The 19,241-nt window shown below is 42.7% G+C and overlaps 1 protein-coding gene across 3 annotated transcripts in view; it reads right to left on the bottom strand.

Annotated features, from left to right (window-relative positions):
- Window positions 1–19,241, bottom strand: part of PIGL (phosphatidylinositol glycan anchor biosynthesis class L) — a 155,061-nt gene that overhangs the window by 31,779 nt on the left and 104,041 nt on the right. For all 3 annotated transcript variants that reach the window (XM_007485806.3, XM_007485807.3, XM_056819687.1), the window contains exon 3: window positions 10,098–10,188. In XM_007485806.3, the coding sequence (XP_007485868.1) occupies window positions 10,098–10,188 (91 nt within the window). The remainder of the gene's footprint in view (window positions 1–10,097; window positions 10,189–19,241) is intronic.

The raw sequence follows: 19,241 nt of genomic DNA, 5'->3' as shown, positions 1-19,241 counted from the left end.
CCTTTCCCTTGAAAAGTTTACATTCCAATAAAGGTGATGAGACAAGCCGAGTGTAAACAAGAATCTTTGAAAAAGGCTAAGAAGGGGTCTAGATAAAATGCTTTAAGAAATATGGGGAGGTGTTTTCAGCTGGAGGGACTGGGGAACACTTCATTGAGAAGCATGGACCTAATATTGTCTCAGAAGATCAAGGATCACAGAATTAGAGTCAAAAGGGTCCTTGGGGGCCACCCTGCTTCAGCCTTCATTTTACAAATGAGGAAAATGAGGATCTGAGGTTAAGAGACTTAACTTGTCCATGGTCAAATAGTTTGTAAGTACCTGAAGCATGATTACAAAGGCCCCACCATTCTTTTTGTCTCCAAGGTTGGTAACTTGGCATTACTCTCAGCTGTTCCCTGCTTTTCATCCCACATGGAAAATCTTGCCATTCCTCTTGCATCTAATCTCCTCTCAACTCTCATAATCACTGGCTTGGCTTGAGTTCTTGATACCCTATTTCCTAGATTATTGCACTGGCCTTGAAGTTGGTTACCTTGCCTCAAGTCTTTCGCCACTCTAATGCATCTTCCAAATGATTTTCCTTAGAGACAGAATTGAGCACATCACTCCTCTATTCAGTAATCCATTGGCTTTCTAGTTCCTCCAAACATAAGTTCCTCTGATTGGCCTTTAAAAAAAACACCACCAAACCCCTACTTTCTGTCTTAGAACCAGTATCAGTTCCAAGGCAGAAAAATCATAAGAGGGTAGGTAATAAGGGTTAAGTGATTTGTCCAGGGTCACACAGCTAGAAAGTGTCTGAAGCCACTAGCTCTTAAAGAACTTTGCCATCTTTCCCCTAGACTATCACTCTAGCCTAATTATTCATTATTCCCCTTCCTGTACTCTATGGACTGGCAAGACTTTCCTCAAACTTTCCTTTTCTTTTTTCCTCAAACAGGGCACTCTGTTAGGCACCCTAGGCCTCATTTTCCCTCCTGGTCCTCCATGCCTGGAGTGCACTCCCTCTTCACCTCTACTTTCTTGAACTCCTCTGTTCCTTTAAGATGCAGCTCAAGTGCCATTTTCTCCATGAAACCTTCCTTGATCCTTGTCCTTTAAGGAATATTTGTATATGCTAGAAATAGCATGGAGCCTTGCACACAATGGATGCTTATTAAATGTTTGTTGAATTATGATATTACAGATGATAGATAATGAAATTCTGACAGATGGATGGGAATAGAAATGAAGGGATAAATATGAGAGACACTGGAAAGAGCATCTTGATGGGGTTTGGGGTTCAGTGACGTTTGGGATAATATGTGTGATTGGGGCAGGGTGAAGTAGAAGAATGACTGGGATTTAGAGTCTAGATTCTAGATTTGGAGGGAACCTTTAGAGTCATTTAACCCAATCCATTCATTTTAGAGGTTGAAAGTTACATGGAGAGAGACGGTATCTTTGTAGGCCTCTCCTCTTAGGATCCTAAGCTTCCTTCAAGGCTCAGTTTAGGTGTCACCTTCTACTGGAAGCCCTGTCTACTGCCTCTAGCTCTCCATACAACTAATATCATTAGGTATCTCACTGTCTCTAAAATACTGTGTATATATACTTATCTATTATTATTAGCACAGTGGCTGGTACATAGTAAGCACTTAATATATGCTCACACTACCTATTTGCTTATATCTTTCTCTTCCCCCCCGCCTCTCTCTTTTCCTCTCTCTTTTCATCCTGCCCTGTCTCTCTTTGTCCCCTCTTTTCCTCTCGCCTCCTCCCCAATAGAAAATAAACTCCCTTGAGGGTCCATTCTTTTTGTTTTTGGTCTTTGTGCCTAGCATACAGAAGGCACTTTATAAATGCTTGTTGGATTGCTAATCTTCAAACATATTTCTTCCTAATTATTTTAAAATTTTAATTTTTTTTGCTATGAACAAAAAGTCCATTTCTTCTACCTTCCACCTTCCCATCCACCCCTTGCAAGAAAAGAAAAGCTCTTGTGACAAATGTTTATAGACAAGTAAAACTTGTTGGGTTTGTTACTGGATTGGATTTCCTAAGGTCGTGCAGGCAGCAAAAAGGAGAGCCGGGATTCTAATCCAAGTTCCTTTTCAGCACATTTGGTATTTTCTTGCCTCCAGCAAAGACTCTGCCTTCCTTTTTTGAGTGTTTGAGGAAGAACACTTGTCTAGTTTGGCTATGTGAGCCATCTCTGCCCTACTGTACACCTTTGCTTGAGCCCAGTGTAGGATTATTTTCCAGAGTCCTGCCCTATCCCAAGACACACAGAGTTAGTTTCCCAACTTCATGGTCCTCCTTCTCCCTTGCTTTGAAAGTACTTTTAACTGAATGTTCAGAATAAATACTCATTCATATTTAAGGCCCTTGCTACTGCTGGCTATATCTTTAGCACAGGCTTGTATATCTCCTACATTAGAACAATATGGCTTATAGGCCCAGAGTGAGAAAGACCCAAGTTCAGCTCTTGGCTCTGCCATTAGCTAAATGCATGACCTTGGATAAGTTCCTTTAGCCCTTTGGATAGCACATGATTAAATACTATGAAAAAGAAGCACGTGCTAACAGAGAGATACATGTGCAATGGAGGGACTGGCCAATAAGCCCCAGAACCTGTGAGGACTCACAGACCACCAAGATGTATTTCCCTCCAGGAAGAGACTGAGGAGCCCCTTTTGGGATACTGGCCACGGTGTGCAGTGGGAATGCACTGGAGAGACTTTGGAGCACATGGGGACATTCTAGAAATAGCTCTGGTCTTCCAGCCACAGGGGGAACGGCATCTGCTTTGATTGTCTGCAGTTACAGGGCTGGAATTGGGGCATATTCAGAAGCCCTTATTTGGCCTTGGGCTCTCTCTTGATTGAATCTCTTCTTTCTTGGTTTAATTTTGTCTCTTTACCCGATTTCTTCCAACTAGATGGTGTATGAGGATTGGTGATGATATAAGACGAAAGGCCTATGCTGGGGTCAGGAAGACCTGAGTTCTAATTCCACCACAGATACTTACCTGGGCAAGTCATTTATTTAATCTTTGTTTGTCTTAATCCACTGGAGAAGGAAATGGCAAACCACTCCAGGATCTTTGCAAAGAAGACCCATACAAAGTCATAAACAGTTGGATATAACAGAATGACTGAACAACAGCAACAAAATAGTAATACCTATTTTTAGGTATTTTGAAAAATAGCTAGCATTTTAAATAGTGTTTTAAAGTTTACAAAGCCCTTTATACAGTTTATGTATTTGATCTTCACAACAACCCTATGAGGCCTATGAGACCCCCACTTTATAGATGAAGAATTGGAATGCTTGAGTAGGCAATAAGTTAAATGATTGTCCAGCGTTCCAGTTTGTGAGTGTCTGAGATTAGATTTGAACTCAAGTCTTCTGAACTCCAAATCTAGTCCTCTATCTACTATACCAATATAGCCCCTAGCTACCAAGAGTAATTTAATTTCTCCTAACCCCTAAGTGTATATTTATGCATGATTTTAATATGTTTTCTCATTTGTGTATTCCAAAAATCCAATAAGGTAGATTATCTTAAAAAAAAAAAGAGGAAAGGCCTATGGTCTTCTCTCCACCTGAGGCCAAGATGTGGCCCCAGGACCATGGGACTCAATCCTTTGTCTGCCTTAGTATTTGTTCTTCCATTTTAGGTAAAGCAAATTAGGGTTCACAAGAAGGGTCAGGAGAAGCGAGTCCATCTGGGAGTAGGAGAGTTGAGGAGTGCAGTCCATGCTGGGTTCTGGCAGGCCAGGAAGAACTGGGAAGAGGACTCATCATTCATGATACATCTTGATATGAATTTTGTGGAACCAACATAATGAAGAAAAAACTGAATGAAGTCTGAGTTTACTTCTCCCCGAAGCCTGGGGTGGTATAGGGGAGAGTTTGCCCCTGAGGTGCTAGGTGGGAGGGCATTTTATGTTTCTTTCTTCTTCTTCTTTTTTTTTTACCCTTACCCTCCTATCTTAGAATCAATACTGTGTATTGGCTCCAAGGCAGAAGAGCAGTAAGGGCTAGGCAATGGGGTTCAAGTGACTTGCCCAGGGCCACACAGCTGGGAAGTATCTGAGGCCAGATTTGAACCCAGGACCTCCCATCTCTAGGCCTGGCTCTCAATCCACTGAGTTACCCAGCTGCCCCCTGCTTCTTTCTTAATATATTTTTAGAGTAAATATCCTTTTGCCAAAAAAAAAAATTCATTTATATTGGTTAATGAAAAAGAACGGGGTATTAATCTCTAGCAGATAACAGAACGGAAGCTTAACTTGATGATATTAAAGAAAGACACTCAACTCTTCAGGGATACCCCTAGAACCCAGTTTGCCATCAGTGGCCTAGAGGATCTTCCAGTCTTAAATCTGGGATCTTACGAATCCAATGGTAATGTCTTCCAGAAAGCTTCCCAGGAATGCTTGGTTTTGGAACAAATGGGTTTTGGGTTGCGAAGTAGAAAAGAAGAAAGTCTTTTATCTCTGGCTTTCTAGATCAACTCTTCAAGTAACAAGAGAAAATGTTCTGGAAGACATTGCAATGAGGATGATGAAGGACAAATACTGAGATACGCCAGCTTCCTCTGAGAAGAGGCACTGGGGCAATGTGATATATATTGTCAGCCATACTCACCACAGAGAGTATTTTTGCTTAACTATTTTCTTTCTTACAAGGAAAGGTTTGGGGAACAGCAATTTCCAAAATGGATTGATTTAAAGCCAAAATCCATCAATAAAACTTTTTATATTAAAAAAAATTGGGATTAGGAGTAAGACAAGGAAGCACTAGGATTTCTGATTATCTTATCAACTTTATTACCAGTGGTTGCTGAGTCAAGTCCAACTCTTCATGATCCCATCTGGTATTTTATTGGCAAAGATACCAGGTTGGTTTGCCATTTCCTTCTCTAGCTCATTTTACACATGAGAAAACTAAGGCCAATAGGGTTAAGTAATTTGTCCAGGGTCACTCAGTTGGTAAGTGCCAGAGGCTGGATTGGAACTCAGGTCTTCCTGATTCCAGGCCCAGTCCCGTTATCCATGGTACCACCTACCCTTTACCCTTCTTACCAGTAGGACCACCTCAAAGTAAAGGTCCCTTCTCTACAGCCCCTTTCCCTGGCTTTTGGCAGCCTTTTCTCCATGGCCAGGGAAGAAGTTATCTTCCTCTCCTTCCTTTACAGAAATGGTGCTTTTGGGACTGACTCCACTTTGCATCTGCTACTCTGCCTGGTTTCTTTCTTTTTTTCCAATTATATGTAGAAATAAATTTTTTTTTAAACCCTTACCTTCCATCTTGGAGTCAATACTGTGTATTGGCTCCAAGGCAGAAGAGTGGTAAGAGCTAGGCAATGGGGGCAAGTGACTTGCCCGGGGTCACCCAGCTGGGAAGTGTCTGAGGCCAGATTTGAACCCAGGACCTCCCATCTCTAGGCCTGGCTCTCAATCCACTGAGCTACCCAGCTGCCCCCTGTAGAAATAATTTTTGACAATTGTTTCCTGACATTTTGCTATTTAGATTCTCTCCTTCTGTCCTTCCTCCTGCCCCTCCCTGAGCTGCTAAATGGTCTGCTGTAGGTTATACCAGTGTTTCATGCAGTGTTGGAACTAAAAGGACACATCTCATACACAAAGAAAAAACAAAAAACCAAACCCGCCTGAATGTGCTGGGTTTTAGTTCCATAGAAGGTGTCCCTCCCAGGTGAAGCTCATGGTCTCTAATCTCATTACCATCACCACTGGGGAGTTCACTCCAGTCAGGGCTGCGAACTATGAACCAAACTCCTCCCAGAGTCTTCCGTTATAAAGAACAGAAAGTGGTCTTTGGGGCTTGCTTCATTCTGATTCTGCTACTCTTTTCTTGTCTCCATTCCACAGAACAAGAGGCACCCTTGATGGGTACTCCTGGTATCCCCCAACCTGCTTTTCGGCCCCCTTCTGCGTGTTGTCTCTCCTCATTAGAGTAGAAGTTTCTTGAGGGCAGGGACTATCTTTTTATTAACTGTATCCCCATTTGTTTAGCACAGTGCCTGCCTATAGTAGGCACTTAATACCTGTTTATTAGATTGGATAATAAACTTATTTGCACAATTTGGATGGTGGTCAGCGAGGAGCTTCAGTTATGTCTTGGAGAGTCAGAAAAAGGAAGGGTTCAGATAGATGGAGTTTTGGACTTCTGAGTTTGAATCCTGCCTGAAGCACTGGTTGTGTGACCCTGAGCAAGTCACTTAACCTTTCTGCAACTTGGTTTTTTTGCTATGAAATGAGGGATTTGGGCCGGATGGTTTCTGACATTTCTTCTATTTATGCACGTATCATCCTATAAGTCAAAGGATTCCTGCTCAGTGCTTTGAGTATATTTGCAAAAGAAAATAAGATGATGTTGATGGAAAGGGGCTTTCGTTAAGAGATACACTCTGGGCAAGATTCCATTGCTAGCTAGCTGAGTGGCCTTAGCTAAGTCACTGGACCTTTCATTGGCATGAGACATCCTAGCAAGTAAGAGAGTGCTACCTTGGGAGCTCAGCCATAAGACTTTCAACCTAGGTTGTCTAAGGATGGCAGAGGAACATCAGAAATTCCCACCTGAGAGGAACCCTGGAGATTCTGTGCCCGGGAAGAATGCCACTGCCTATGGCTGCTGAAGGCGCCTGTCTTTTAACTCCCTGGTACAGGAAAAGCACTTTCTAATCTGAACTGGCTGCTCTCCCCCAGCATGCCCTCTTTGCTTCAGAACCCAAAGTGGGGGAATGATTTCTGTGGTCAATAAGCAGGTTTTGGGCAGCTCCCTTCCAAGGCCCAGCTCGTCTTTGGGGTGTCTGAACTGCTCTACCTGGAGGCCGATTTACACATGGCTCTCATATTGAAGAAGAGGTTAAATGACTTCCTAGATTCCAGGGCTGGTAGAAAAGAGGCTGTATTATGGCACGGGTAAGAGAGCGGCAGGGAGTTAGGGTTGACTGTCCCTTTGGTGAACACATTGGCACACTTAAACATCTTCTTGAAACCTTTTTTTCAATGACATGTAGAGACAATTGTTGACAATTGTTTTCTGACATTTTATGATTCAGATTCTCTCCTTCTCTCCCTCCCTCCCTCTGCCCTCAGGTGGTAAATAGTCTGATACAGGTTACAACAGTGTTGTCATGCAATGCATTATTTCCATAATGGTATACTTCTTCTTTTAAATCCCATTTAAACCTCACAGCTACCTACGAAAAGGGACGAGGTAGTGCAGGATACGTTTTGGTCTTCTCATTTTACAAATGGGGAAACTGGTTTCTCAGTCTTAACTTAACCCAAGAGAAGTGACTTGACCAAGATCCCAAAGCTAGTCAGTACCAAAGTTGGGGCTAGAACTCAGGTTTCTGGACTGGTCACCTGGGACTCTTTTTTAAAAAAAGAATTTTACCATGAATTTCCTCTTCTTTTATATTTCCTTTCTTCTTTTATAACTTAATGAATGTGGAAATATGTACAATCTATATCATGTCACCTGATGCCTTGGGGAAAGCTGGGATAGAAGGAGAGAATACTGATTGCAAAATATTAGAAAATAATTATTAAAAATGTTACTGATGGGGGCACCAGGGTACCTCAGTGGATTGAGAGTCAGGCCTAGAGATGGGAGGTCCTGGGTTCAAATCTGGCCTCAGACACTTCCCAGCTATGTGACCCTGGGCAAGTCACTTAACCCTCATTGCCTAGCCCTTACCACTCTTCTGCCTTGGAACCAATACACAGTATTGATTCCAAGATGGAAGGTAAGGGTTTAAAAAATATATTACTGACATGTAAAAAAAAAAGAATTCTACCTGTTGGCCAGTGTGAATTTTAAAACTATTCCACCATAATCAGACCATACTTTAGAAGATCTATTTTAGCTATTTCCTGATCAATAACAATAGAAATACTTGGACTAACAGAATCAGGTCTTGGGAATCCTGAATTTCTCCACCTTCTTTAGTTTAACAAGATTAGGAAGGTCTGTATCAAACTCAAGATTTAATTATTTGAGGAAATGGCCTTTAATAGACATGTGCAGAAAAAGCAGACAGACCCCTGGGCTGTCCTAAGTCAAGCTAAGCTATCATTGGTATAGATGAGACGCAGGAAAGTGACGTAAAACCATCTATATAAGGCATGTCACTTCCTCTCTCTCTTCCTCTTTCCCTGGAGAGGTGACTCTGGCTGGCAGTGTGCTAGGCATTCCAACATCTTGGAGTGGTGGCAGTTATTTGTTTGGGTTTGGCGGTGAGTTTTGCCCTTGAGCTGATTCAGGTTCGGGCATCTTAGCTGAGTCCCTTTGGAGGTCAGGCTGATTCCTTCCTTTTTCACAATCAAAACCTTACTTTCTAGATCTCCTAATATTCTCACCCGGTACTAGCCTCTTCCTTCTTCCTTCTTCTTAATCTCTTCCACTATATCAATTAAATCACCCTAAAATTTCCAGCTGACTTGGGTGTTTCATTAGGATTTTATAAGTAAAATCATTGGCGTCCAAAATAATTATTACATTCTGTCTCAATCATAAATTTAACCTTTACACCAGCTCAGACCATGGGGCTACCACTCTAAAACCAAAGGAAGCTGAGATATGTGGGAATCTTTCCAGAGCAGACAAAACAAATCTCCCTAAGAAGAACGACTCTCCCTCATATGAGTGTAGGGTTTTACAGATTTCCATTCATGGCAAACAACAATTGGGTAAAGATTTCTTAATCACTTACTGTGCAAGGACCAGGGAATAAAAGTCCAGATCAGACACAGTTCTTGTCCACATGGAGCTTATAGTCTCATCCTTTTTGAAAGGCCCATACATAGATGAGGATGAGCAATATCATATGACAAATGCATTTAGAACACGTGGAAACAAGGTACACCATGAGGTTGGAGGGCAAAAGTCACTCCTGACTTGGACAGAGAGGCACTCAGGGAACAGGTCTGAGTCATACTTTACTGGGCAGTGGCACTTATTGGTAGGAGAAGACTGCTAGGCTTGCAGTCTACAGATGTGGGTTCAAATCCTGGCTTCAACATTTAATAAGTCAGTGGATAAGTCACGTCATTTTTGTACCACGGGGATGCTTGTACTACCTAACCAATAGGCTTGTAGCAAGGAAAGAAAGCCCTTTGGAAACCTTAAAAGTATCACAGAAATGTTGCTGTTCCATTGATCATGGTCTAAGCAGCTCTTGCCTGATACTTGCCTGAGTGGTAAGGGCGAGGCAATGGGGGTTAAGTGACTTGACCAGAGTCACAAACTGACAATCAATTTTGCAAAAAACCACAAAGGTGTTTGCTAGATACAGAAAGCCAGGGGCAATGGGATGAGAGCGCACGTGAAGGGGGCATGTTCATTAGACAGAGTTTTGGATTTGAAGTTGGAAAGATCTGAAAAATCCAGAGGGGTTACTGTATCTATATGTCACTTACTATAAACTTATTCATCTGTTATTATTACCCAGGGCCATTCAGCCAGTGAGGAAGAAGGTAAAGAGTCTGGGTACCTTCTAGTACAGCCATGTTCAGTAAGAACTATGGAAAAATGGAAGGGGATAATAGAAACTACAATTTCAATGTGAAATCATGAAGCCTCTTTCTCTTCTCTTCTTTTAAACCCTTATCATCTGTCTTACATTCGATACTGCATATTTGTTCCAAGGTAGAAGAGTGGTAAGGACTAGGCAATGGGGGTTAAGTGACTTGCCCAGGGTCATACAGGTAGGAAGTGTCTGAGGTTAGACCCAAGTCCTTCTGTCTCTAGACCTGGTTCTATCCACTGAACCACCTAGCCTTTTTCAATGAAAACCCATGAAATTGACTGAATGATGGAACATCACAGTGTTTTCTTCTCCCAATAAATCTGGGAGGCAGGAGTATAAATAGGATTATTTCCATTTTATAGGTAGGGAAACTGAGGCTTGTTGCCGAGGCTCACACTTAGGGATGCTGACTCCAGGTTCAGCGATCTTTCTATATCTATAATACTATCCTACATCTGTATCCAGGAGTCTAAACAAACCCTACAGGGGTGAACAGTAGGGTAAACTGAGTGCTTGGGCTTTGTCAGCTAGGTTTATATTACATTACCAGATCAGTGTAGTTGTCCTTGATGTGCCTCTGGAGAAGGGTAGCCACAAGCTCTGGGTTCCAGTCTTCATTTGGGTCATCTGGGAGTTGTCTAAAAGGAAGAAGCACAGTTGGAATGAGTGGCCTCCTGGTGAGTCTTTACTGAGGTCCTTCTCGAAGGCTTCTCTCATGTGTCACCATGAGGTAGCTAGATTATGCCAGTGAAGACTATGTGGTCAGGTGCTACCAAGCTGGACAGACTTCGGGTCTTTTCTAAGAGGGCCAACCTCCCTAAGCGCAGCAAAGCTCAGCACCAGAGATCTGACCAACAGGACTGGAGATTGGATCCATGTTGTATGTAGGGGACTCTCACACGAGAAAGCTTCCTATATCAATGCAGGTCACCACTTTCTCTGCAACCTGCAGTCCTTGAAAGCTGTTTACAACACTGAGGCATTAAGCGACTGACCACGTAGCCAGGATACATCAGAGGTAGGCTAGATCTTTCTGCTGTCTATCCACTATACCACACTATCTTTATTTATTTGGAATATTTTCCCTTGGTTACATGATTTATGTTCTTTCCCTTCCCTCTTCCCTCTGATGAGAAATTCCACTGTGTTATAAATATATCATTGTTCAAAACCTATTTTTATATTGTTAATATTTGCAATACAGTGATCATTTAAAGCCCAAATCCCCAATTATATAACCACTGAATCATGTAATCAATTATATGCTTTTCTTCTGTGATTCTACTCCCACGGTTCTTTCTCTGGATCACACTATCTTTTATTAAAAGACAAAGCATAGGGGCAGCTGGGTGGCTCAGTAGATTGAGAACCAGACCCAAAGATGGGAGGTCCTGGGTTCAAACCTGGCCTCGGACACTTCCTAGTAGTGTGACCCTGGGCAAGTCACTGACCCTCCATTGCCTAGCTTTTACTGTTCTTCTGCCTTGGAACCCATACACAGCATTGATTCTAAGACAGAAGCTAAGAGTTAAAAAGAAAGGTAAAGGATAGCCTTTCACATGTATAACAAGTACCATATTCCACAAGTTTCCTCTCTGTACAGAGCACAGAATGGCTTGCCCTGTCACCCAGCTGTTATGTATCAGAGGTAGGATTTGAATTCGTGTCTTCCTGGTTCCAAGAGTGGCTCTCTAGTGGAAGTCTAGTCACCCCACTAACATTAATGCGGGGCACAGTGATTCATAAAGACTGTCTACCAGCTGTGACAAGGAAGAGAGTGCTGCCACTGGTGAGATCATAGATTGCTAACACATTGAAGAAGAGCTCTCAACTGAGCCCTATGAGAGATGCTACAGGGCTTTGGGAGAAACAGAAGCTAAGGTCACCGGGCCATAGGCTTAGTGATGGATGGGAACACAGAGCTCATCTGGTCAAATCTCCCTCTCTTAGGGAGGAGGATGGAGGCCCAGTGCAGAATAGTGACTTGCTACAAGGGGCCTCTAATGCCAAATTCAGCACTTTCTATAGCGTCCCACACTCTGTTCCTGCCTACGGAGCTTCCAGTCTAGCTGGGGAAATATGAGACTCCCAGAGATCGGTATCAGATGGCATCAGAACCATCTACTAGACTTTTGTTTTCCAGGTTCTTAAGTATCGTGTGGCTATAGTGTGGCCACACTGGATGAGCTGTCCTCATGGAGGAGACGGGCATAAAGATGGCCCTTGAAGGATGCAGGATTGAGAAGCAGAGACAAGTGGGGAGGTGACTGCAGCAAGAGAAATAGTATGAGCAAAGCTGCTCAGGTAGGAATGAGTGTAGCATTTTGGGGAGACCATGGAAGGCTCCCCTGACAACTGAACTCAATAATCCCAGCTCTGTTTCCTTTGTAATCAGGAGCCATCATCATCATTTCTGAAAGAGAAAATCAGGGGGAAATGAAGTAGCATAGTAGATAGAGTCCTGAGCCTGGAGTCAGGAGGCTATGAGTTCAAATCCAACCTCATACACTTCCTAGATGTGTGACTCTAGGCATGTCACTTAACACATTTGCCTAGCCCTTGCCCTTCTTGTCTTGGAGTTTTTATTAAGAGAGGGGGGAGGGGAGAGAGAGAGAGAGAGAGAGAGAGAGAGAGAGAGAGAGAGAGAGAGAGAGACAGAGAGAGAGAGAGAGAGAGAGAGAGAGAGAGAGAGAGAGAGAGAGAGAGAGAGAGAGAGAGAGAGGAGAGAGGAGAGAGAGAGATTCAGTAAAAAGAGGCTCCAGTTTCCAGAAGATAGGATTCCATTTTGGTTTGACAATTAATTGGCTGTGGGGGTTGATGATAAAGAGAAAAAAAGTTAAGAATCACTGAGGTTATGAACTTGAATGATTTGACAGACAATATTGGCTTAGCTACTAGTCACAAATGTTTGGGCAAGTCACTGTCTCAGCCCCTTTGTGGCCTCATGTGTCTCCACTGTAAGATGAGGGAGTTGGTCTAGATGAATTTGCTCTGAAATGCTGGTTCTCTCTCTGGCTCTTTATATCTCAGTTGTGAGATGTGAGGCACTGTGTGAGGTGCTGGGGAGCCACGGGAAAGACAAAAACGATCCTTTCTCTTAAGAAGCTCACATTCCATTGGGGTGGGGGTTGAGGGAGGAAGCAACACACATAAAAAAGTAAATACAAAATATATACACTCAATTAAATCCAGACCATTCTAGGCAATTTTTTTAAACCCCTACTTCTGTCTTAGAATCAATACTGTGTATTGGTTCCAAGGCATAAGAGACGTAAGGAGTGGGCAATGGGGGTTAGGTGACTTGTCTAGGGTCACATAGCTAGGAAGTATCTGAGGAGAGATTTGAACACAGTTCACTGTGGGTTCACCCAATGTGCTAGATGTCTTCCTTTCTTTCTTGCAACCTTTTGAAGCCAATAGAACACTCAGGCTATCTGCCTGTAAGACTGTGGGAAAGGCATCTTTCCCACAGGACTAGCTGGTCTCTTGATTTTACAAAATTTCTCCGATGATGTCCTTCTCATCTGAGAGTCCCTCTCTGCAGTCCTTATTGCGTTTCTCTTTTAGCCTGCACACATCCACCATGCTTCTTTCCATTGCTTTTGGTGTGACGGTCATTTTTAATTCTTCATTCCATAGTTCACAGCCACACAATACTGATGGGCTTTTGGCATTGAAAAGATGGACCCTTGTTTTCAGGCAAGTCTGAAATCATGCAAAGAGCCCTATACTTTCCTGAAGGCAACCCAGACCGCTTTCCTCTTCCTGGGTTCAACTCATTCTCCATCTGTTACCGTGAGTCCCAAGTTCTATTGGACAAGTTCTATCTAGGTTGTTCGTCTAATTTCACTTCATGACCTGGCCAAGGTCTATTTTTCATCCATTTGATTTTTCCTGTCGATGGTAAAGCCAAAATTTCGGGTAGTTGTGAATCTCCTCCAAGAGGTTCTTCAGTGTCTTAAGGCTTGATGCATATAGTCATCCACAAAGGATAGCATCTGGAGGACCTTAACCTCCACCATGGAGAATTACTTCTTGGATTCTTTGGATTGTGCAGTGGACCTGCTTCAGGCCAATGGCAAAGTCCTTTGGTGAGCTTACTTCCTGCCTCTCCAGAGATTTAGGATGAAAAGTTCATCCAATAAAGTGATCTCAATCGTCCGATCTTTCTAGGATTTGGGAAAAGTTTGTTGAATGATTGGGAGAATCTCACTGAAGAAGCCTTTAAGATGTTGTCTTACTCTCTCGAATCGATCTCTTTTTTATCATCAAACACAGTAGAATCTTGTCTTCTCTATAGCTTCTAACCAATTCTGTGATGGTACTGTGGCAACCCACAAAGCACAATATCCTATACGTGCGTGTATATACACTACACGAATAACATATATGCGTACAGATACACACATATAATAGCAGAGTGGGAGATGAAGAGAAGAGGGAGGGAGGGATGGGGTAGTTTGGGCCAGAGCAGGTTTTAACTAGCTTGCACAGATAAAGGTCACTCTAGTTCAGTGGAAATCAAGGACTTCAGAAATCCTTGCAAACCCAGGCCCCCTAAGGGGAAAAGGAAAATTAACTCCTTGCATGCTTGAAAGCAAGAATGTTGTTGAGTCATGAAAGTGCAGCTGGGTAATTTTCCACTAAAAAAACAGGCGGGGGGCGGGGGGCGGGGGGAGTAGGATCCTATGGGCAAAGGCTGTTTTGCAACCTAGAAAGATCTGATCCACACAGCCTTCCATAATTACTTCACTGTTTCTTGCGTGTAGAAGTTCAAAGGTAATTAGAGCTTTAAGGACTCTAATTGGCTCTTCTGCTTCCAGTTCCTTCCCTTCCCTATCACTCCACACAGATATGACCGTGTCACTCCATGGCTCGCAGGTCTTCTGTGGTTCCCTACTGCTTCTAAGACAAAATCCCCAAACCTCAGCCTGACATCGGGAGCCTGGCACAGTCTGGTTCCTTTCATAGTACCCCATTAATTAATGAAAGCGGCCTGCCTGCTATCATTCCCTGTACCCCACAGTCGAGTTTGTACACCCATGCCTTTGCATAGGTCATCTCTTCTATCTAGAAAGCACCGCCTCTTTACCTCTGTCTCTCTGTCAGTCAGTCAGCATGCATTTATTAGGTGTTTACTCTAAGCCAGGGGGGGTGCTATAGGCAGAGGGCATATACAAACCCCCAAATGCACAATCCCTAACTTCCTTCAGAGTGGATCAGTGGTCCCCCCCCCTGCACCTGAACATGTCTTTCTGATCCTCCCTTGCTGCAGCTGGCAGATTTATCTCTTGACAATCATTGGTATTACTTTGTATTTGCCAGCACAGAGAGGTTTGACCCCACTGGGTTTTCTAGGTAAAGACACTGGAGAGGTTTGCCCCTAGGAGAATGTAAGCTCCTTGAGGGCAGGGGCAGTTTCTGTTTTTGGGAAGTTATTTTTGTCTTTATAGCCCCAACAACTAACATAGAACTTGTTTTTTTAACCCTTACCTTCTGTTTTAGACTTGATACTTAGGATTAGTTCTAAGGCAGAAGAATAATGAAGGCTAGGCAAAAGGAGTTAAGTGATTTGCCCAGATCACATAGCTAGGAAGTGTCTGAATCCAGCTTTGAACCTGAGACCTCCTATCTCCAGGCCTGATCTCTATCCACTGGGCCACTCTCTCTAGCCTAGAACACTTAATAAATGTCTGGAATTTTTGTTTTAAGAGGCTTTAGAGATAATAAAAATCATAAATCACGATTTGTGTTTAAATTTACTAGGGGGCAGCTGGGTAGTTCAGTGGATTGAGAGCCAGGCCTAGAGACAGGAGGTCCTAGGTTTAAATCTGCCCTCAGATACTTCCCAGTTGTGTGACCCTGGGCAAGTCACTTGACCCCCACTGCCTAGTCCTTACCACTCTTCTGTCTTGGAGCCAATACACAGGGTTTAAAAATAATAATAATAAATAAATTTACCAAGGTGCTTCCCTTACAAAACAACTCTGAAAAATACGATCATCCCTATTTTAGAGATGATGAAACTCTGGGCCAGAGAGCATGAGGTACTCCAAGTTCACGGATTATCTCCCCAATGCCTTTAAAACAGGGATCACGGTTTTGACTTCTGAAGCCTCCAAAGAACTTGGCACAGCATGGAGTAAATACCACCTCTCTGTAAAGGGTCTGAATAGAATCACAGGATGACAAGATGAGAATCCCAAGTCACCTTGCACCCAACCTAGAAGTGATAGGACAGGATGTTATGGAACGAGGTTGTGACACAAGTAAGAGGAGCTCTACAAACAATCTCATTGGTGTTCTGCATAAAGTAAAAGGCATCATCCCAGGAGCTGAGGCTAGAAATGGCATTTTTCACCATCAAAGGGTTTTCCAAGAATGCATAGATACATGCATCCATTCATCTTCTTGGCATCACTGAATGGTGAAATGATTGTTCTGAGATTCATTTTTCTCCTCAGCCAAATGTCGGGTTGAATCAGGTGATCTCCAAGCTCCCTTCCACCTCAGACAGCTGATAATAAGGGCAAGAATATTAGCCTACTGGGAATGTGGCCTCTTGTATGGCTCTCATTGCTTACATAATTAGACTGAGGTGACCCCTTTCTGAGGGGGACCCTGCTGCAGGTCTTTTCCTGCCATTTACCATCCTATATGGAGGAAACAACAACTTCAATTCTGTAATGAATTAAGAACTCAGCTCTTGGTTTCTGGGCTTACTTTTAAAGTCTCATTGAGTAATTCCCAGAATCAAGAAGTCCAAAGAGCTCAGCTGCAGACCAGTTAGCCCAGTCCACACACTCTACTGTTTGTCTAACATGGTTCTCCAGCATTGGCTTAAAATTCCCTTGGTTAGGAATGAACCACCACTCTTAAGGCAGCCCATCCTGAGGCTTGTTGTTGAGTTGTTTCAGTTATATTTGACTCTTCATGACCCCATTGGGATTTTCTAGGTAAAGACACTGTCTTTGTCATTTCTCCGGTTCATTTGACAGATGAGAAAACTGAGGCAAAGAGGACATACAGTGCCCAGGGACATACAGTTAGTATCTGAGGCCACATTTGAACTCGGGGGAAATAAGTCTTCCTGACTCCAGGTCTGGCACTCTATCCAGTGTAACATCTAGCTACCCATCCTAAAGTCATCAAGTTCTTATTTACCTCAAGTTTAAATTGGTCACTTTGCAGCTTTAACCCTATTATCCCTAGTTCCACCCTCTGGGGCAACCAGAATAAATTCCTAGTTCCTTCAAATGCTCCTCCTGTGCTGTATTCTCAAGGCTCTTTACCACCCAGGTTGCTCTTCTCTGGATACTCTCCAGCTTATTAATGTCCTTCCTAAGATATGGCACCAGGAAATGGACACAAAATTCCAGGTGTAGTCTGATCAGGTATCTTGGGCAAGTTACTTCGATTCCCTGGGCTTCAGTTTCCTCATCTGTAAAAGGAGGAAGTAGGACTGGATGGTCTCTGAAGTCCTTTTCAGCTCTAAGTTTATGATCCCATAATCTCACGACCTTTGCCCCGAGATACTATTCCTCTCCTGGTGTGGCCTAATTTTGATTTAGTTTTCTTGGCTGATGTATCACTAGGCTGACTAATATTAGTCTAATGAAAATCCCCAGATTATTAGAAAGGGAAAAATTCCCAAACGAGTCAGATGAGATCATGTTGTTACCAATGAACAACCTACTCTGGTCTGGTTTATTCACTTCTACCATCTTGGTTTATAGAGTTATTTTTCATTTGGAATCCCCCACCCTCATCTAAGTCCTAGTTCCTTCCCAAAGCTTTTCCAGAGTACACCAGACATAGTCTGAGCCCACATGTTTTAGCACATCCTCAGTGCTTTCTTTGCCTTGGCCATCACTCAGTTTCTCCTTCTGCTTCTAAATAGAGTATAAAACTAAAGATGGAAGAAGCTGTGACTTGTTCTTTTTTGGTATCACCTAGGAAGTGACAATAGCAATAATATCTAGCATTCTACTTGCTTTTCAATTCAGTTTGATGAATTTATTAATTACCTACTGTGTGCAAATCAAAATTCAATCAGCACACATTATTAAGTACCATGTCACAGACATTGTTCTAGGTGGTACAGAATAACTTTTTGACTCTGTAGCCTCTTTCCTCAATAGATGGTTCTTCTCCTAAGCCCTCTGGTTAGCACTGGGCTTTTCTAACGCTATAATGAATTGGTCATTTGTTTATTTACTTGTCTGTGGTGCTGTCTTAGCTCCCCAGTTGAACTGCGAGCTCCCTTAGGATAAGACAAAAATGAGTCTGATTGCATGTTTGTAAGGTGTCATGGGATCAGAGATTTAAAGTTGGAAGAGAGTTTGGGGGTTGTCTAGTCCAATTTTCTTATTTCAAAGTTGAGGATATGGAAGTTCAAAGAGATTATAAGCCCAAGATCATACAGGTAATAATTAATAAAGCAGGGCTTCAAAGTCAAGGAGTTCTCCAAATGAGGCGGTCTTCTCACTGTGGCTGACTGTCTCCTCTGTCCACCTCCAAACCCAGAGCTCTGAACATACACAGTCTGTGCTTTTTAAAATTCTTTGTTTTATATGTTAGTTCTGCAGTTCTTCTTATCTCTGCCTCTTGGCATCTCTGAGTTCCTTCAAGTACCATCATCTGCAGGAAGCTTTTCCCAACCTCTCCTAATTCTAATGCCTTCCTTCTTTTTTCATATATATATAAAACTTGTTTGGACATATTTGTTTACTTGTGGTCTCTCCTATTAGATTGTGAGGTCCTTGGGGGGGCTATCTCTGGTCTCTTTTGGTATCTGGATGCTTAGAATAGTGCCTTGTATACAGTAGATATCTCATATATGTTTACTAATTGATTTACTGACTGACAAGGAGATAGGCTTTTAATTAAATCATATATTATACATGATTTTCACTGGGGTTAGGTCCTATTTTGCAAATGAGAAAACTGAGATAATATACAATATATTAAGCTCTCCAAAATGACATAATTCAATTGAAGAAACACTAATTAAACCAGACTATATTTAGGATACTGTGCTAGGCTACAGGAGAGGAGAAAGAATGAGCATTTTCATAGCACCTACTGTGTGCCAAGCCCTAAACTAAGTACTTTTATAAATATCTGATTTTATCATCACAGCAACCGTGGTAGTTAGGTTCTATTGTTATTATCAAATTTTACATTTGGGGAAACTGAGGCAAACAGAAGTTAAATGACCTGCCCAGGGTCATGTATCTATTAAGTGGCTGAGGTCACATTTGAATTCAGGTCTTCCTGATTCCAGGCCCAGCACTTTATTCACTTTCATCACCTAGATGGCAGAGTGATTCCCCAATTAGCTCTGATGGGGATTAGGAGGATAGGGTGGTTCTCATGGGACAGGGAAAGAGCAAAGTAATGTGAACTCTTACGATGTTGTTCTGCTACTTTTGAAGGCTAAGGTGTGGCTGATAGCAGGCCTGGGAGTGGGGCCAGAGATGTAGCCAGAAACTGGGCAAAGAACTGGAGGGTGTTGCATTGGGCTAGGGAGCCCAAATGAGCATGTGTGGAATGTTGGGCAGACACCAGACAAACAGGGAAGACTACTCCCAAGTATAATATAAAGGCCTAGTTCCAGCTCAGCCAGTAAAAACACCCAATAACAACATCTAGAATGAAGCACATCTGGCCTAGAGTGCGAGGGGTAGGG

This window comes from Monodelphis domestica, chromosome 2 (genome assembly GCF_027887165.1).
Source record: "Monodelphis domestica isolate mMonDom1 chromosome 2, mMonDom1.pri, whole genome shotgun sequence".
Classification (NCBI taxonomy): Eukaryota; Metazoa; Chordata; class Mammalia; order Didelphimorphia; family Didelphidae; genus Monodelphis; species Monodelphis domestica.
This window is presented reverse-complemented; position numbering and strand designations above follow the sequence as displayed.